This window comes from Oreochromis niloticus, linkage group LG1 (assembly GCF_001858045.2).
Source record: "Oreochromis niloticus isolate F11D_XX linkage group LG1, O_niloticus_UMD_NMBU, whole genome shotgun sequence".
Lineage (NCBI taxonomy): Eukaryota > Metazoa > Chordata > Actinopteri > Cichliformes > Cichlidae > Oreochromis > Oreochromis niloticus.
This window is the reverse complement of record NC_031965.2, coordinates 33,054,598-33,074,982: the sequence shown is the minus strand read 5'-3', so window position 1 is coordinate 33,074,982 and position 20,385 is coordinate 33,054,598. Positions and strand designations below refer to the sequence as shown.

At 39.2% G+C, this 20,385-nt stretch overlaps 3 protein-coding genes across 7 annotated transcripts in view; all 3 read left to right on the top strand.

Annotated features, from left to right (window-relative positions):
- Window positions 1-7,568, top strand: part of igf1rb (insulin-like growth factor 1b receptor) — a 63,797-nt gene extending 56,229 nt beyond the window's left edge. For all 3 annotated transcript variants that reach the window (XM_013276852.3, XM_005447690.4, XM_005447689.4), the window contains 3 exons: window positions 216-345; window positions 479-613; window positions 1,851-7,568. In XM_013276852.3, coding sequence (XP_013132306.1) covers window positions 216-345; window positions 479-613; window positions 1,851-2,394 — 809 coding nt within the window. In that variant the 3' untranslated portion in view covers window positions 2,395-7,568. The remainder of the gene's footprint in view (window positions 1-215; window positions 346-478; window positions 614-1,850) is intronic.
- Window positions 7,569-7,860: 292 nt separating this feature from the next.
- lrrc28 (leucine rich repeat containing 28) lies at window positions 7,861-13,650 on the top strand. Of its 2 annotated transcripts, none has more exons than XM_005447688.4 (10): window positions 7,861-8,005; window positions 8,428-8,668; window positions 8,765-8,805; window positions 9,032-9,069; window positions 9,152-9,289; window positions 10,994-11,200; window positions 11,293-11,395; window positions 11,791-11,975; window positions 12,079-12,238; window positions 12,324-13,650. In XM_005447688.4, the coding sequence occupies exons 2-10, from the start codon at window positions 8,501-8,503 to the stop codon at window positions 12,391-12,393; spliced, it is 1,110 nt and encodes a 369-aa protein (XP_005447745.1). In that variant the 5' UTR covers window positions 7,861-8,005; window positions 8,428-8,500; the 3' UTR covers window positions 12,394-13,650. The 2 variants fall into 2 exon arrangements, with proteins under 2 accessions (XP_005447745.1, XP_003437736.1); XM_003437688.5 differs by having other exon boundaries at window positions 7,951-8,138.
- A 5,070-nt stretch (window positions 13,651-18,720) lies between these two features.
- LOC100696143 (synaptosomal-associated protein 25-A) overlaps window positions 18,721-20,385 on the top strand; it is a 38,418-nt gene continuing 36,753 nt past the window's right edge. The window contains exon 1 of one of the 2 annotated variants that reach the window (XM_005447687.4): window positions 18,721-18,870. The gene's annotated coding sequence lies outside the window, so the exon portion shown is untranslated. The remainder of the gene's footprint in view (window positions 18,871-20,385) is intronic. The other variant, XM_003437687.4, reaches the window with a different exon arrangement.

The window sequence follows — 20,385 nt, the reverse complement described above, 5'->3', positions numbered from 1 at the left end:
GTGTGAAAACACCCTAAGTGATGGCAGTTAACTCTTAAAACAGCATTACATTATAATACCAGTAAACAGCACCACCCTATGAAATACAAACCAACTCAAATTATACCAAGAAGTCAGGAAAAATTTGAAAGCATTTCTATCGAATGAAGTGACTGTTTTTTGCTTCACTTCCTTCCTTTTGGTCTGTGTGCGCTTGTGTTTGTGTGTGTGAGTAGATTTTGGCATGACCAGAGACATCTATGAGACAGATTACTACCGCAAAGGTGGTAAAGGTTTGCTCCCCGTACGTTGGATGTCACCCGAGTCCTTGAAAGACGGAGTCTTTACCACCAACTCGGATGTCTGGTAAGCAGACACAAGAAAACACACATGGTGACTTCATTCTGTGTGTATACTGCTTCCAAAAATATGTCATCATTGTCATAAAGATAATGGAAAACACACTTTTTTGCCCCCCTCCCCATTTCCCACTATGCAGGTCATTTGGGGTTGTGCTGTGGGAGATTGCCACTCTGGCAGAACAGCCCTACCAAGGTCTCTCTAATGAACAAGTTCTCCGTTTTGTCATGGAGGGGGGGCTTCTGGAGAAACCTCAGAACTGTCCCGATATGCTGTAAGACACACAAACTCTACACTGCACATTCACATACAATGCTCTCATGTCTGTTTTCCTCTTCTCTGCTGGTTGATTTTAATTATCCACTCAGTGAAGCGGCACTGCTGCCCTTCAGCCTGTGGTCTGTGGATTTGCTGAACTGCAGTACTGATTGCTTTCGCAGCCCATCTATATTTCAGTGTGTGAACTTGTATTCTTTAAGATGTTTCTTCTTAATGTGAAACAGCCGCAGTATAAATCCACATCAAGAGTCATGAGTGTCACAGACAAATTTGGCCACCAACAAGAAAACACTGAAGGATGCATCAGATGGTGAAGTCATGCGGAGAACAAATGTGAAGTCCCAGGGTTTGCTCTCTTCCCTAACAGCAACAATTTTATAAATAATATTATTCATTAGCATATCTGGAAAATAGGTCTTACTAGTTCACTTCCTTGGTTGATAATATGATGTGGCCTAATTGTTGGGTTTGCAGCAGACGTTATACTCGTAGCTTAGCACACTTTGTCCAAACTCAGGATTGACAGTTCAAGCAAAAATACCATCTGATATTCACTGGGAACAATCCCCCCTCCTGCACTTCAGTTAACTGTGCATAGCTGGGGCAGATTTGTGATATGTCAGCTTTACCTAGCAAATTTGCACTGCACTTGTTGATTACTGTAGAAGCCTTCAGCTTTGCACATTCTTGTTGTTTATGCATTTGGTGATCTGGTGTTCAACAAACCACTTCTAGGTGCATTACTGCCCCCTTCTGGTTGTAGTAGCACATTAGATACTACCAGGTACCAGTAAACACAAGGTTCTAAGAAGATAAATAGTGGTGTAAATTATTATTATTTTTTTTTTTTAAATAACCATTTTAAAAATAGCAGAATCCACCTTACAGCAACTCTAAAACACAAGTTAACATACTGTATCCTGCTTCTTTAATCCACTCAAACTGCAGTGTAAGTTGTGACTGCTTGAGTCATAACTTGTTTGTCAGATTCAGGTTGGCTGTAGAGCTCTCTGTGCTGGATGCATGTGAAGGCAGCATCAGCTCAGCACTTCATAAACAAGAAGCGAGTGCACGAGGGTCATACAGCCATTTTAGCAACAGAAAGCAAACATTTGGCAAAAGTAAATATTGGTTTGTTGGTAGGAAAGTACAGTTCCTCTGGATAGAGTCATTACTACAGGAGGACATGTTGTTGCTGAATACTGACCTGACCTATTTGTGTGTGTTTGCAGGTTTGAGCTGATGCGAATGTGTTGGCAGTACAATCCTAAGATGCGTCCATCCTTTGTTGAGATCATCAGCAGCATAAAGGATGAGCTGGACCCGTGTTTCAGAGATGTCAGTTTCTTCTACAGCGCCGATAACAAGCCGGCCGATGCGCCGCAGCTCCACCTGGAAAAGCTAGACAACATGGAAGATGTTCCTCTGGACGTTCCTTCATCGACACAACTGCAGCAGACTCCAGCTCCCCAACAGACGCCCCCTTCCCCAAGCTCAGAAGCACCACCTGGCCCGTCGCTAGCTCCCAGCTCACCTTCCTCTCCCTGCACGTCGAGAGCTGCCATGGACAAGCACCCCTCCGGCCAGCAAGCAGCTAATGGGCTGTCGGGGGCGGGGCACGCAGCGGGGTCGGGGCTCGCAGCGGGGTCGGGGCTCGGGACAGGCTCGAGTGTCACAATGCGGCCGTCTCTGGACGATCTGCCACCATACGCGCACATGAATGGAGGACGCAAAAATGAGCGTGCCATGCCTCTCCCGCAGTCCTCTGCCTGCTGATTGGACAACCCATCAGACTGCAAACCTTCCATCTGCTGGACATCTCAGTGGATGGAATGATTTTTGGTTTTTGTTGTTGTTGTTTTGGGGAATTTTTTTGTTTGTTTTTTAAATCAAATACAGCAAACCGCGTGGTCCACCAGCTGGATGTGACCATTCAGTGAGAAGACTCACAGGAAGACGGAGCAAACATGTTCTTCTTTTTCTTTTTTTTCCTTTTCATAAAGTTTTGGTTTCTACCAGCTGGCTGTCCAACGTGACACTGCCCTCGAGTGGGAAGATCAAAAACAAACAAAAACACTACAAATAAGAAAAATATCAATAATTTGGGAGATCTTTCTCTCTCTTTATGGCTGAACTTATTTTATAATTCATTGTTTGTTACTTTTTTATATGTATTTACAAATGGGAGAAGAAAAATCTGTAGACCTTTATATAAACAAGCGGCGTTTTGTTTGCTTTTGAACGGGCATTATGGTGAAAATGTTAAGCATATCTAATGAAGAAGAAACTCTTAAGAGTGGCTGGCATGTCTCCGTCGGTCGTTCAGTAGTGTGGTTGCTCTGCAGGCTGGGTGTCAGCGTAATGCCGGGTCAACAGCCAACTCGCTGAAACAAACAACCAGAGGGAGAAAGGTCAACTCTGCCAAATTTATTGCCAAATTTATACTGTTTGTCAGATTCTCTCTTCTGCAGTTTTGCCCTGTAATTCTCCAACACACTCCATTGAAAATTAAAGCAAAACAAATCTGCTACCGCACTCTCTTGAAATAAAAGGGATATTACCTTCCCTCTACAGTGCTACACTACAGTAAATCTGACATTATAGACTTTGAAATTATCTGAAATTGAGCCACATCTTTTCACAAAGTGCTGTACCATTACGGTTAAACCGCCAAATACAGTCCATAAAGAAGCAAAAAAAAAAATTTTTTTTTTTTAAAAAAAACGTAAAAAAACAAACAAACTCAAAGCGAGGACTGCGGATGGAAAAAGTGTAAATGGGAAAAACAAACATAAACACGAGTTGTACAACGTCTCTCAGTCGGAGTTCTCCGAGTTCAGAGGCGTCTTTGTTGTTGTATTCGAACAGGTATTTTTTTAGGCTAGTCATCGGTCTCCAACATTTACAACATCTCTCTGTGGGCAGAGCATTTATGTACACACCAGTTGTTTGTGTCACTTTTCTAACTTTTCTACAGTTGGAGACATTCATCGTGTACAGAAAGAAGCTGCTATTCCTTATTTCTCTTTGTGGTTGTAATATAGTCAATATCTATATATTAAAAAGAGAAAAAAAACTCCTTCAGGTTGGATCTACGAACGTTTCAACTACAGTCCATTTTTTTTAATGCTTGTAACTGTGTAAAGTGTATCTGAGCTGGTTTCGTTTCTGTGTTTGCGTATAAGGTACGACTATTTGCCTTGTGTTTTGAAACACTTCCCCTCCCATCTGATTAGGGGACAGCGATGGGGGGCGACAACCATCGGTGTTCTTGTGCTCTCTCGGGACCCTTTTGCATCAGTCCTCTATGGTTTGGACTAAACCGCTTCTACCCATCATTATCACTCTAAGAGGCCAGGTGTCCCAACTAAATCTCAGGTCAAAGAGGAAAGTTTAATCCTGTTCTACTTTCCCGTTTGTTTTCTTCTTCTTTTTTTTTTCCCTTGTGCTGTCAAACCCAGAGACATCCAGCCTGGTGTGTGTTAAACCTCGGTCTCATTCTTATTCTCTCTGACTGCTTTTCTTTTTTTAACAATACTCAAAAGCAGTGTTTTTACAACCGAATGGTTGTCAGGCTGCGTTTGATTTGGCCTTTACACTTATGTATAGAAACCTAATACTGACAAAATGTAGAAGTGAGACATTTCAAAATGTAGCATTAAACACTGATAAACAATACTGTTAGTTAAATAATTCAGAAGGCATATTAAAGGAAAGAAATATGTAATTTATGATCATCTTCTATTATACCAGCTCATCACCTTAGTTTACCCCTTTTTTTGGAGGGTTTGTGCACACTTGCTGTTTGTTTAGTGCCTTTTAGCCACCTAGCAGCAAGAATACACGAAAAGGGATATGCAAGCTAATCCTAGTTATCTACCTGAGCCACCTGGTTAACCCAAGATAACTTATTATAAAACAAACTCCAGAGCAAAAAATAAATTACTCCCATTAATTACTCCTGTATTTTTTATAAACTATACAGGTGATAAGTACAGTTTACATTTTTACCTGAAGCATTTTACCCAACAAGAAAATATTAACACATTTTCTTGCTGGCTCATGCTAGTTATACCTTTTTTTTTTTTTCTGGTTTATTATGAAAGAAAAGTGTTCATTAACTTATATGCTGCCATAATATGCCCTAATTCATGATAAAAACAAGAGCCGAATATGAAGATAATTGTGTTAAAAATGTGGTATTTGTACCAGAAATAGTCCTCATGCTAGTTTAGTTGGGGAAAAAAAGCTGTAGGTAAGTGGCTAGCAGCTCTGTCAGATGATCCCCACACATGTATAAAAGTCCTGAAATAGTGATTAATAACCAGTTCAACCATTAAATGTGTGCCCAAACCCTCCTAAAATCTCGGGCAATAAAAGATAGATGTATAAAGTGTTCTGTTTAGTCTGCATTGTAATCATTTAGCTAACAGTATTATGTGAACTCACATTTCTTTTTTTCTGATACTGCATTTTGTCAGTTTCGGGCTCTGTGTTAGTGCCGTGTGCAAACCTTAAGAGTACAATGCAAAACATAATTTATGTATTTCAGGCGAGTACAGAAACCTGTCTGTGGGATACTTTCACCTTCTTCTAATCAACTTCTGTCTCTTCATCAGGGGTGGTTTTCTTTAGGCTGCTAGAGTAACCCATATTATTTATCTTTTTTCAACATATAAACGTGTGTTTGTAGAAGATTGGGCTGAGACATGGGTGAAAATTAATCTTATAGCATTGAGAGGTTTTGTTTTTTTTCCCTTTGGGAACATTAAGATGTCACAGGTGACACTAAAAGGATTTATAAAAGGAACAAGTATCGAGGCCCTTCTCTTTGAGAATAAATCTAATGGTATTCTTTATGAAGATTTACTGAAGAAAAACAATAATATATGATCAGAGTGGACCACATAGAAAGATTTTTAAGGCTTATTTGCCTCTGAAAGTGGCATTTGTGTATCCCTTGCCCAAATGTTTCTTGGTTATTTATGTCCTTTTTTGTGTGAAGTGTAAATCACTGTAAAAAAATCCCCTATTAGATATTTTTGTTCCTTCTGATATGTTGTCATTTTGTTTTGCTTTTTTTCTCTATTTTGGGGGAAGGTCTTGTTATTAATCCTTCAACCATCCATCTACCTCACTTTTCTCTTTTTTTTTTCCAATCTATTTACATGTACAGAACAACAAAACATCTCACCTACAGTTGACTGGCTGTAATGACGATCTCACTGCATGCTGTCAATAACATGGTCAAATCCAAACCACAAACCAAACCATCCTGGAAACATGGTAACAGTTCCAAGGGGAAAAACATGACCATCAAACATCTTGCTATTGAAGTTTGGCCCACGATGGCTTTTATTTGGGCTTTCTAAAGTCTGGAGGAGCTGCTACGGACATACAAGAATGGAGGAAGGGCAGTTCTGTCCTTTGCACCTTCTCTGCACATAATCCAACACCACGTTTTAGGGTTACGAAGTAGCATGTAGAATCCCCCCTTTTTTTTTTCTTTCGTATTTTTCGGGTTATCCTATAATCAGGTGGATGAAGTTGTGACCTAAAGTAGCCACTATATGGCAAACCCATGTATTCACATGGTAAAACACACACAATGCAAACTTTCTTTATGGTACTAGAAATTACTAACATGTAATACGAAAAAATATAATGAAGAGTACAACTTAAAAATGTTTTATGATTGTATTGGGGCCACATTAAGAAAATACTATATATTTTTTCATTATGTTGCCCTAATATTTGTACAGTTCTGGATGCCATTGTTGCTTGGAAAAACACTGTCAAGTGGGGTTTTCAAAGAAAGAAGTAGTAAATATAGCTGTAATTTAATAGTAGTGCATGAAACTGGGTCTACCTGAAGGCCAAATTCGCACCTTTTAAATCCCACACATGACCTGTGCCATGATGTTTCTGACCTAGAAAGCCCACTGAAGATGTTAGACAATCATTCACTTTTTTTCTGGTTTATAAAGACAATGCTGCTACTATATGCTGTTTGAAAACTTGTTTAAACACATAAGGATACATATATGCAGGACTGCAGGCTGACAACCACCAGTTTCACCATTTTCAGTGTGACAGTTTAAATCCGTGAAAGCCCTCACTGCCTTTTATTACACTTTGAAGCACCGCTGAGTCTAAAACGAGCTTTCTCTGGTGATTTCTTCTAGCTGTGGACAGTATACACTGGTTTCAACAGACACACATTTTATGACCTTTCTTGTCAATACTTGCAGCAGATATTTGGTACTTACAAAATGTTGATAAGTGAAGGTTGTGTGACTTCTGGATTTCACTATAAGTATTACTTGCTTCACTTGAGGGTCTTTTTTTTTTTTTTTTTTTTTACTTTTTTACTGCCATAACAGGACTTTGGAGCTGTTGCTTTTGCCTCTAGACCTGTTTCCACATCAATCAAATGCTCTCCTTCGTTTTTTTTTTCTTTTCTTTTTTAAACCCTTCTTCCTTCCTGTCAGGGTCATAACTTCAGACTGGAGGTCTCGGTAAGCCCAGCTGCAGCAAACGAATCCATGTTGGGTGGTCAGGATGGGTCTTTTGGAGTTTGTGGTCTGAATTTTGCCTCACTTTTACCACTGGAACACCTCACAGAGCCGACATAAAATCAAATTTCTTTTTTTTTTCTTTTTTTCTCTTCTTTTTTTGTTACATTGATGGTCATTTTGTTACCTGTACTTTTGATTTGTGTAAATTATTCATAGCCTTCCAACTTTTGCGTTTTTATTGAAATGATCTGTTAGACTGAGGTTTCATTTTGGTTTCTCTTTTGTACATGCTGTTGTAAGAATTTTTCCTGTTATTGATATATTCTGAGTTCTGGGAAAAATTATTGGCTGAAGGAAAAGAGAATGTCTGTTTCTCTGATTCTTTTTTTTCTACAGGAGATTTAAGATGAATAAAAATGTATGCAAACTGTTTTGCTGCTTGTGTTTTGTCGGAACATCAATGTTGTTTGGGATGAATTTTGTATATTTCTAGTCAAGGTTTAAGGAAATATAGGTAGAACATCTCAGTATAACTAATTCTTGTTCAATAACATGAGCGGAGGGAACAAATGAGACTGAATTTATATAATAGGTTAACATAAATGGCTGAATCGTGTTGCTTATTTTTCAAAAACAGTCTTTTGTAACAATAATCTACAAAAATGTTTATCCTGAAAGATTTACATCTTTGGACTACAGTTCCATAGAGCCCATTCTTTTTGCGTCATCTCGCGAGAAAGCGGAACTAGAAATACACGAATGACCTGATGAGGGCAGTAAGGTCCCTTTGCTGCGTCTAGTCCGCCGAAAACTTCCTCACAGGAAGAAGACTAAGAAGAAGAAGGAGGTAGCTGTGACGTCTGGCCATGGTTGGTTGTTGTTGTTTAGCAACCATTTGCTAGTTAACGGGTAGTTTACCTTTGACATCATATATGGCGCATTAAGCTGGTTACGAGTATATGTGAGGTTTAAAGGGGATTAAAATGGCCCTGCAAAGCTGAGGTAAACTACAGTTTTCATGTTATTGGACAGTAGCAGCCTGTTAGCTGTCATGCTAATAGTTTAAAACAACAGATATTACTACTTATTGTGTTTTCTTGTGTGTCATTTGGCGTCTAATTTTGTCTAATATTAAATGAACTAACAGGTTCCTACCTTATGCAACCGTGAGCCATTAACTGTAGTTGCACATAACATGAAAACCCCCTGTTAATGTGGTCTGGGTCCACCTCATGTCGCCATTGCAGCTTGAATATCTGTCAGGACGTCTGCTTATGTGTTTGTCTGTCAGGATCTAGTGATGCCATAGAGGTAGGAGGCACTGCCAGGGCCCCTCCACCGGAGGACGAGAGGTCTCCTTAGCGATGGCAACCGAACTTCATGAGACCATATTCATGGCCAAGCAGGAGCGCCACAAAAACCTGTTTCTTAATTACAAAAACCTGAACATTTTCCCCGTGGAGCTGCTGAAAGATGAAGGCCTGCAGTTTTTGGAGAGACTTTACATGAAGAGAAACTCACTCACTACACTGGTATCCACACAGTGCATGTTCATTTTACCATATGAGACACTTATGAAACCCAAACAGAATTTCTAACTACTTCTGCTTTTGCTCTGTCTTTATCAGCCTGACAATCTTGCTCAAAAACTCCCAAATCTCATTGAACTGTAAGTATTTTGCTAAACTAAGGTTTGTTGTATAAATGATGACAACAGAGAGTTGACACATGCTGTAGGACATTGATGGTGTGTTTTGTGTTATTATTAAGTTTCTAGTGAAGTTAACCACCAGATGTTGCATCACTAAATGAGATGAACTGTCTCTCACATTTAGGTGTTTTCAACAGCAAACACCATAGCTGTAATTGTCTTACTGTCTTCTTGTACATTTCAGGTATTTGCACTCAAACAACTTGGTCATTATTCCTGAGGGTAAGCCCATTGTCCTGTACAATAATGTTAATAACAGTGTTTAATTGACTTGTTTGAATATTAACATTAGTTTCATTCTCAGCTATTGGAAACTTGGCCAGACTGCAGTCGTTAGACCTGAGCAATAATGCCCTGCAGGTTCTCTGTCCAGAGATCGGCAGACTGAGGTCTTTGCGGCACCTGAGACTGTCCAATAACCAGCTGAAATGCCTTCCTCCAGGTAAGACACAACAGTTGTCTGTCTTGTTTTTAGATTTCCTTTAAGAGGCTTAAATTATTTTACATTATTTTACATTCTTTGGTACGTTTTCAGCTAGTAGCCTGAGTCCTTTATTCAGGGGCATTGGTTTATGTACGCATACCTAGACCAGATGTTCCTTCTGATTTTGTGCCAGCCATACATTATTATTGCAGCAGCACAAACCACAATGAATGAAATTTAACATTGCTAACCCCTGTGTAACAAGGGTTAGCATTGTATAGTTTATAGTGATAAAGAGAGTCTCATTTAATTACAATGGTCACAGAGACATGAAAGCTGAATTTTAAGCTTTGTTTGCAAAATCTGACACAAACCAGAATTTACCCCCCCCCCCCCCAAAAAAAAGGTTATACTTACACTATACCTGGGTAACATTTTTATATCATTATAACTTAATTAAATGAGATCATTGAACAAAATGTGCTTATTCACATTACAGAAAGCAAAGAAAAATACAAAAAAAACCCTAAAAAATAACTGTGCTTACCTGTGTCTTTATGAGCACAGAGAAATGTCTGCTGGAAACTGTCATAAAATTCTACTCTGTACATTTGTCAGTGCAACAACACGATTGGCTAATCTATTCATGTTTAAACTATTGATTGGCACTTGTCTTACATAAAAGCGTCAAAACAAAACTTTACTGGAATAAAATTGTTTACTCTTAAAGCTGCATATTACAAAAAAGAGCAAAACATGTACAACATGCATGTATTGGTAATGCTTTTACCTGCTTCAGTAATTTCTCCGTAAGAGTAAGACTTATATTTGATGTTTGGCATAAAATCCCTTTGAACGGTTGCCTTTTTCCCAGCGTGTTTGGTTTCCCTACTTGTAAATATTTTAATTGCCAGCAGAGAGCAGCAGAGCTCCACTCGAGAGAAAAGTTTGGTTTATTTAAACACAGATTTTGGAGGAGCTTATAAGTAGTGTAGCTGAAGCTGAAAGGTGGTTGTGCAATTTCATATACTTTAAAATAAATAAAAATAGTCACCCTCTGTGGATTTTGTAAATAACTTGAAACCTTTAGATTATTATTTGTTGTGTTCATAGTGGTCAAACTCTCAGTAACATATCTGTTTGCCTGTTTTCTTTTTGCCATGGTTCTTGATTTACCAGGAATGTTTACTGAACTTAGTGACAACACCAACAATTTCTTTTTGGAGTGTCATGATTTCTGTTGACTGAATTTCATCCTAACTGTGAGACAGTGTCTGTAAAATAAAAATAGTAGTGATGAGAAACATAGTGCTTCCAGCCTGGGTATCAAAGTATACTTAACCAAAACCAGAGAGTATATTCAGTTACAGCTGTGGTTCCAAAATAATATATTCATTTGACTGTGCTGCTGTTCTTTTTGCAGTGATGCTCTCGTTTTGTTTTAGAAATCCCACAGGCTCCTGCCTCTTTCTAAAAGGAGGGTATGATGGGCTTACATCAGCTTTAGCCAAGATGATGAAAAAAGACCTGTCAACAAAGATGTTATGTCTAGTTCAGATGTTTGGAAACCCTTTGGTTTTAAGGCATCCAACGAGGAACAACAAATACAAATCAAATTTTTGATAAAAGTTTGACAAAATGTGATTTTTCTTTTTTTCAAATGATGAAGTTTTGCAGCTTTATCTGAGATTTACATATCTCACATATTTGTGACACCTGCAGAGATTGGTGATCTGCAGGACTTGGAGACGCTCGACGTGTCGATGAATCAGCTGATGTCTCTACCGGACCGACTGCATCGCTGTCTCTCACTACAGAATCTGACAGCGGACCACAACCTGCTGAGCCACGTTCCCCGGCAGCTCTGCTGGCTCCACCGCCTTAACCAGCTCTCTATGGCAGCTAACCGGCTGACCTTCCTACCACTGGGTTGGTGAATCCTCTTCTCTGTCCCTCCATTACTTGCTGTAGTGGTGACGATAAAATAAGCGAGGTGGTGTTGAAATCTTTGTGTGTTTCAGATCTGGGCAGATCACGGGAGATGCAGTTTGTGTTTGTGGACAACAATGTGGACCTGAAAGGACTCCCGTCCTACTTGTACAACAAAGTTATCGGCTGCAGCGGGTAATACACCATCCCAACAACTCAACAGATACAGTTTAAGACAACTGATAAAGGTCATTGCTGATAAGCAGAGTGAAAAAGAAATGCAGTTCCATGATGTTGGATATAAGTTAGCCAATAAATTAAGTGGTGTTTAGCCCACAGACTGTTGGAAAAGTGTAAATACTAAATGTATAGAGAATGTGGCTGGTTGGGACAAGAGCGAGGTGGTAAGTATTATCCTCTGCACAGTGGTGAAGCTGTCTTAAGATATCATCTTAAGATCTGCACATGTGAGGGGAGGATATTGATATACGTCTTGTATAAAATGAAGGTGGTTTGTAGCATCTTTACTAAGTACAACTGCAGACTTAATGGGCTGCATACTTGTATTTGTGTGTGTTGTTCTCCTGCAGATGTGGCTTATCTGCTCAAGCGCTGGAGGGTGGACTTGGTGAAATGTTGGGTGAAGAATTGAGTGAAGCCTTGGTCGGCCTGCCAGCTGAAGTGAAGGTGGTGGGCTCAGAGACAGAAAATGTTGTTCCCCTGGAAGAGCTGGCTATGAGGACCCTGCACCGCATCTACCACCGCCGCCCAACAGGTGAGGAGACAGTGTTCACTCTTACGTTAGAAAACACCTGCTGGTTATTAATCAAACGACTTCAAACTTTAACGGCACCGTTTTTGTTTACTGCTGTTTTTAGAGCTCAGCTTGCTGCCTCCCATCACCCTCCCAAGGAGCCTGCGGGATCTACTGCAGTTCCCCCTCGGTCACTGTCACCGATGCAGCCAAGCCATGTTCACCATCATCTACCCCAAACTCTTCCCCCTCCGTGACACCGCCCTGGCAGGAGTGCACCGCAGGTCAGGCAAACACACCATCTTTTCCAGTTTGCCCCTAAAGAAGAATTTAACATGCATACTTACGTCCTTCTTCTTTCCTATTCAGGACCACTGTGAGTTTTGTAGCCTACTGCTGCTCCAGTCACTGCCTCCGAACCTTTGACCTCCAGGGGTGATCTCATTTCCTTCTCTCTCCCCTCCCCCACTCATGCACTGACATATAACGTCAGCTGTGGATCTTGAATGTCTGTGGCTTGCTACTTGATAAAGGACCTGGCAGAAGCAGCGTATGCAGATGTTTGGTAGGTCAGATGACGGACACAAAGCTCAACATTTCAGAGCTTTGCATTCCTGTGTGTGTGGGGGAGGTCAGCAGCAGTGCACAGTAGTGCTCATTAAATGGTAACTACCCACTCATAACAGGGCACTTTTAAGAACAAACACTTTAATCTTTGTGGAATAAGATGTTTTTTTTCCACTGAAGCTTTTTGCAGCAGACTCATTGATTGCAGAGTGATCTTTGAGGTGTTAACATTTGTAGCATGCTTTGTTTTTATGATAACCGAAGAATATTTGAAGGTTTGTAAGTTCACAGAATGTTTATCAGTTTGATGTGTGTTAATTTCTGCAGAAATTAAAGTGAATGTCTAAAATAGAAAATCTACATTTGAGACAACATACTGCATGAATTCATGTTCTTAGTCAGTTTTTGTGAACTCTTAAGACCTACTAAAGACAATGAGCCAAGGATTCATGTTAGGGCTGTCACGATATCAGACGTAAACTTCATGATTATAATATTGTAATATGAGTGGTTGAAAAAGAAACTACTGTACTTATGCTTTCAATCAGATTCAATAACTGTGTTTATTGGCCAATTAATTAAACTCAAAATGCAATTCATAGACATGGCGAGAGATGCTATGATGCTTAACCCTACAAAAGCATACAAAACAAAGTTTTTTTCATATTGTGCATTGACACTATTTACATTTCATTTTTAAATATCAGGATTTTCAATACATGTTATCGTGACACCTCTAACTCGCGTTTATTTGACAGGTTATGAGAAATCACAGTTTGTTATATTCTATATCAGCTTTTAAGATTTGACCATTTTATATCTTAACAGCAATGTCTTTTTGTCATAACAAGAATTATAATAACACACTCTGTGTTTAGAAGAAAAAAAATTACGCAAACCAAAAAGTCAGATATTCACACTTTTTAGGGTTTAAAGGCCACAGACTCATCTGTCTGCCTGAAGAGAGATACACATTCGAAGAGAGATTTAAACACAAGCAGGGCTGTGTGTTTCTCTTGTTGAACTGATATGCGTGTGTGTGTGTGTAATGTTTATTACCATATTGTACAGTTCTAATTTATCATTTGTTTTGTTTGGCAGTAAATATTGACTGATGTTTGACTTTGAATTTGTGTTTGTCTTACAAAAGAGAGTTCATCATAACAGTCGTCCATAAAGAAAACTGCAGAGAGGACAGAAGCATCTATTATCAGATCCATTACATAAAATTCTGAAATGTCTGAGAAAACACAGCTTTTAATGTGACTCGGGTCTGAAGCCTGTGAGAATCATGTCAGTCTTACAGTATGTTGTTAAAGCCACAACAAAAAACATGCCGTAGTCACCTTTTCACTGTATCCATGTAAGCACCAACCTCTGCACCACCATGCCGTTCTCCTTTATAACAATAACTCAAAGATAAGATAAGATAAGATAAGATGGCCTTTATTAGTCCCACAGGTGGGAAATTTGTTTTGTTACAGCAAAAGTGCAAAGTTATGTAGCAGAAATTAGAAAACACTGGAATGCAATAAAATACAATAAAATAAAATAAAATACTATATACAATAGAATAAAATAGAATAGAATAATATATACAATAGAATAAAATAGAAATACAAATACTATATACAACTGAGTAGGAAAATACAAAAACACAACTTCGTCAGAAGAAGAATTGCACGTATAGCAGTCTTATTGCACAAGGTCTGGAGATCTGGGAAAAATAAATAAAAAGAAGTAGCCTTGGGTCAGCCACACGATGGGCCAGAACCCAGAACTTCTCTCCCTAAACTAATTATGTAATTTGAACTAAACTAACAAATAAAAGTGAAAAACAGATACTAGGAGAAGATCTGAGAATGAGAATTGTTGTATGTAATAAAGCAGTTCACTTAGTTTGTTTCTTAGTTTAGTTTGTAGTGGAAGAGTTCAGTCTATAAAACAATATAGGTTTAGATTTTATTTATTTTTTGTTCTCTTTCATGTGACTGATGTGTTACAGATGATTGAAATTGCTGCCCAGATCGCCCAAAAAACTTTCCACTTGAGTTTTCACTTTCTTTGCATTTCACAACTAAGACTGCATGTTTTTTTTTTTTTTTGTTAGACTTAAACATCAGCTGCTTGGCTATATCACCATCTTTATAATTCTGGCATTCAGTGATGTACAGTTGTTTGTGTCAGTAGGTCAGGAGAGTCTAGCTCTTTGGCTTCCCATAATGTGGGATATAAAAAACATCCTGCCAACAGGAAGGTCTTGTGCCAGTTAGCCTTGAGCCAAGCATGCCAGGGGAGCTTTGCGTAACTCCTGAGTCAGACTTCTTTTTCTTATTTATTCCTCTAATATACCAACTATCCCCTGCTGAACATGCTAGCAGCATACCCTGCCTTTCACATTTCTTATTTTCTTTATCGTTTGCATTTTGTGCAATGAGTCCTCCAAAGACATCTGTAGCTGCTGCATAATAACAGAGGGTTGTTGAGAGGAAAGCGGAGCGGCTCCATTACCTGGATCGATGGCATGTTCAGACAGATGCGATACCATGATCCTCTCTGACTGGTGCTTCAGCTTTCTGCCCTCCCTCTGGGACTATTGCATCTCAGCTGCCTGCACATATGAAATATCACTCGTCCATACTTTATGCTCACATAAAGACACAGGCAAAGCAAAGCCTCATGAATTTGTACATAAACACAGCACTGTGAGAACACATGACCAGAAAGTAATCAGTGCAAATTGAACACGTGAGCTCAGATGAATCTGAAGGAAACAAATTTAAAAGGTGAGATTAGTGTTTTTTTTTCCCCAAAAGATTGCAAATCCTTGTGCAGATGGACTGGTGTTGTGAGAAGTCAAGATTTCTCAGATGGTGTTTTTAGAGCCTGGTGTGGTACGTTCACTTTCTTAACCCATATTATATTATATGCTGGCATTTTTAATGTGTCTGTTTGTCATACTTAAACAATTTACTTTATCAGTGACAGATGCTGAGAATTTCAATCATTTATGTCAAAGGTGGTGGATGGTGGGGTGTTAGGGTTAGCCTCAGTAGACGACCTGCTCTTCCTCCTGAACTACTGTTGTTCCCAACTTCCATTTGAAGCTGATTTAGGTGAAATGAAAACTGCACTTTTCTCCCAAAGATAACATCTGTTCTTCCGCACAGAGATCAGTACCAGGACTGTAGTATTTGATAAGTCAGCGACAAACATTGTCCAAATATCACTGAAAACAGAATGTTTGTCCACAGCCGACTTGTATGCTGTGGTTGCTCAGCTGTCAAACAGCATGTGCCTGAGGATAACTTGGAATCTTGTTCTAGGTCTATTAGGCATAATTCATGGCTCACTGTTGCAACACATGTTTGTACTTCAAAGCGAAAAGGTAGAAAAGACAACAAAAAACATAACAATAGCACATAAACAAAGGGATTCAGACCTGATCCAAAAGTTAATGACCTGTCCCTTTGCCTCTCCTCCACCTCCTCCACCTCTGAGTTTCATTAAATTCAGCCAGTCAGTTTCAGGTACAGGTGTAGATTACTATACACCCGGAAAATGAGTTGATATCTTTGTAGCTGCGTGGGTTTTATGATTAACAATAGTGCAGTGCAGTATTCAAATGTCCCAATACCACACGTGTAGTACTCTACACATTATGCAGCATGAATCCTGTCACTGTTTTGTAAATGATAGCTAAATACTTATCAAATTATATGTATTCAATTGACGCAGCCAGTTGCCAGTTCCCAACTGTCACACATCAGAGTAATCACTTGGAAATGTCTCTTTGCTGGATGTTCTGTGCTATGCATAAATTTGCACTCTGAGCCATTTTCAAACACTCGAGGAGGACTGTTTCAGTCAGTGGCAACACAGTGTCACAGTGTTATTGGGTTCTTGACTTTATTGCTATTGGATCATCAACTGGGAGGGAGGTCTTTAATGGCTTTTTTAAATGGGTTAGTAAGAACACATGAGAAAAGCCATTCCATCACCTGCATAGATCAATTCTGCTGCTAATCAGCTGCTTTCAGGTCTCGAGGGTCAACTGGATTTCTGGAGAATGTTTTAGTGTTTTAGTAGTAAATAATGAGGAAGAAGACAGTAGGGCGATAAGGACATTAATCCATTAAACTAGGAGAGATGACAAGGACTAGTGTAGGATCACCACATGCTGCTGATGGAGCAGAGTAAGCACTTGCTTGACAAAACAACAAATTTAAAGAACAAGAACTAAGGGCTGATTGGCTCAAAGGACACTGGCTGGCAGACAATTGGAAAAGTGTAGCGACATAATTTTTTTTCATGCGTTTTTTTTGACAGTGTGGGAGAAAGATGATATGATCTGATCACTGCTAAGCCTTTACATTAAACTTCTTTCCCCAGCTCATTAGGACCTCTCTAATGTGATCTCTCCACAGTCTCAGAAATAATCAAGGCACCATGGCTCTCACCTTTTGACCTACTTAATGTTTGTCTTGCACGTATGCTGTTTGCTTCTGCAGATGTGAGTCATCTGAGGCCACATATCCGTTAAAGTACAATAAATAAAAGCTGAAAAAAAGAGTGCACACGAGCAAATTTTCATCTTAAAAAAAGAAACAACAGCTTCTAATTTCTGCAATTTCTCCAGTTAAAAAGACCTTTTGACAGAACTTTATGAATTGATTAAAACGTATAAACATCTTGTTTAAAGAGTCATAATAGCTAAAAATCTGTAGTGTGTTAAATTGAACTCCATTTATCACACTTGCCTTTTAAGCACCAAAAGAGGAGATATTATTTCATTGCAAAACATTGTGTTGTTTTATAATAAAATAATAAAGAAGATGTGTTGCCCTTGCAGCATGCCTTTTCAAGCATTTTAGCATTTTTGTGATTATGTAAAGTCAAGGACTCCAGGGGCAAACAGCTGAGCACACAGAGGACAATCTCAAGAGGCTTTTTGGGCTCTGTGTGCACATAAACACACATGGATGGATATTAGAGATGCTTGTGACAGGAAGTATGCTCTGTGGAGGCTGTAAGGGGACGTAAGGTTATTAAAAAAAATATTTAGGGAAGGAAATAAAATCATCATACTTGTAACTATGAAAATCTCTGTATACCAATTTTTTTTTTTTTAAAGAATAGAAAAGAACTTGAACTACACGCTTTTGGATTTATGTCAGGAATATGCTATAAATAAATAACATTTTCTTTGAATACTCCCTTTTCTATCCCTCAAATCACATTAATCACCTGCACTGAAAAAAAAAATTGGCAAAAGAGCAGAAAAACTGGGCAACAAGTTTGTAGCGCTCATTTGTCTGTGTAGACAAAGACAAGGTCTAAAAGAGCAATGCACACTGACTCGCTCTGTCAGTTTTAATATGGAAAATCTGATTTTTGTCAGAATCTCGCTTTCTCACATTTAATATTCTTTTCATTTGATTTCCTTCAGCAAAAAGTTTTCTTTGTCAGTCACTCTGCTTTCTAACTCTTTCTAACATTCGGACTAAAGCACCGTGAATTTAGATCACAGACAATAATCTGCAGTTTGTGCAGATCAGCCTGCAGCTCTGCCTGATTAACAAAGGACACAGACAGCATCCTGCAGCCAACATGGCTTTGAGCAGCGCACAGCTGCCCTACCTTTTTATCCGTTACCGCTGACGTCAGAGGGCGCGGCCATTTTGTGAGAGGCATCAGTGAGACAGGAAATCAGGTGACATGACTGTCAAATTTAAACCAAACCTAGTTTATTAAACTTATTGTCTGAAGTAGCTACATTTTCTTGTATTTTATCTAATCTCTAATTATCTAAGGAGAGCAGGTAGCACTGCCTGGTTGACTTGTGCTTAATGCCTGACGTCCTTCTTAATGCAAACCTCAAGGAATTTGTGTCTTCCCATGGAATCAAACCGGGGATCTTTCACAAATGTTAGGCAAATGTGTATTATTCATTTATTTTTGCTTCCAATAGTTTATAGTCCAAAAGTTTTTTGTTTAACTTCTGAGGATGTGAGGAGCTTAACTGAGGCACACTACCTGTGTATGCACCGCCTAATAACCAAACACCAGTCAAGTTATACACAGTTTTCACTTAATGTAACTACACAGTTCCTTCGCAGGTTTTATTTTGTGAATCATTAACAGGAAGTGTGTGATGAGTAGACCTGCGGAGATTAACGCTTGCTGTGGCGGTTAGGGAGGAGGGCGGTGCTGATCCAGCGGAGGGCGTGGGGATTGGGGGGTGGGGACAGTCCCGTTGAACGGAGCGGCTGGACGGACAGACATCTTCACCCTGTACAAACATACAGCAAAAGAAAAAGAAGAGAAAGAGCTGAAGAAACTTAACCAGGTCGGTTTGATTCGATTTCCTTTAATCCTCTCATTTTGACCCACAGAATAATCAAAAGATGAGCGATAATTAAAGTTTGAATGATTTTCCAGATTTCAGGTTTTAGCAGATTATACGTCCCAGGACGTGACAGAGTTCTCAGCTGTAGGACCGCGTCATATTTGTTGGGTTATTTTCTGTTTGTGAGACAATGATATCTGGGGGGAAACGAGGACCATGTTGCTGAGGTGTTTCTGTTGTGTTTGTAGCGACTCTGTGTCGACGCATGTGCTGAATTGTTTGAACTTTTGGCTGTTTTCTGTTTTCTGTCACAGGGGAAGAGTGGTTGTTTAATGTAAGGATTAAACAACAGGATAACACAGACTTTGTAATCTTGTTTTTCATGTTTCTGGAAGCTTGTAGGTGTAGCTGGCCATTAAACAGAAAAGCCGTGTGCAGGTTCAGGACCTTGGACAGCTCCCGGGTCTGAAACATGCTGAAAAATACTTAACGCCCAAAGCGAAACGTTTGTTCTCAAAGTGTTCCCCCAAAATGAAAATCTGAAGTTAATCTATTTGTGAAACGAGGCAAACTGAAGCAGTGAGTCCTGAAAAATACCTGAATCTAGTTTCTGCGCTCTGGAAACAAGTGAGACAGCATTCGTTATCACACTTACTGTTTTTATAAAGTGGCCAGGCTGTTTGTGGTCCAGATCTGTTTTAATCCAAAGGTATGACTTTTCACGTCTCCTTCACTTCCTTTTTCGAGAGGACCGTACAGACACAGTGAACAGGGACCCGTTAATGGTAACAGATAATTTTCATGAGGGAAAGATGGATGTTCGGTTAGGAGCGTCAGGTGCAAGAAAAACAGAAGCAGAAAAAAAAAGATCAGAGGTCAGCATATACGTATTGAAATAATTCTTTTAAGATTCTGGTTTTTAAGGCCCTGTCTGAGAAAACGTGTACAATAGTCACTCCTTTGACTGAAGCTGCACAATTGCAACATTAAGGTTGAATTCAGTTATGAATTTTGTTAATGAATTTAAACTCAAGTTAAAGTAGAAACTGCTCCTGTCTTTCTCCCCTTCCTGCATGTGCACCTGTGTTAATGTCAGAGAGGACAAAGAGCTCAGGCCGACTCTTAAGCAGATCAACACGTGTGTGTGTGTGTGTGTGTGTGTGTGTGTGTGTGTGGGAGTTGTCTTTTTTTGGCAGCCTGGTGTTGTTTGTAACTCGATGTAAACAGGTGGATATTTCAATTAGGGCAGGAAATGACTGCAGAACACCCAACATGGACTAATTGAAACATATCCAACTTCCAGTCAATTCTATGCCCTATCTTGCATTTTGGTTTTCTGCTGCTTTAAATTATGCAAATGCAAATGCATTCAGCATGTAAAAAAATATAAATCTCAGTTGCAACAGGTGAACTTTACTTCTAACAAAACCATGTTATATTTATACAACTATCCAAGCAGCAAACAGATTCAGAAAGGCTGGACGTGTCCAAATTTGTTAAATTTAATTAATAATG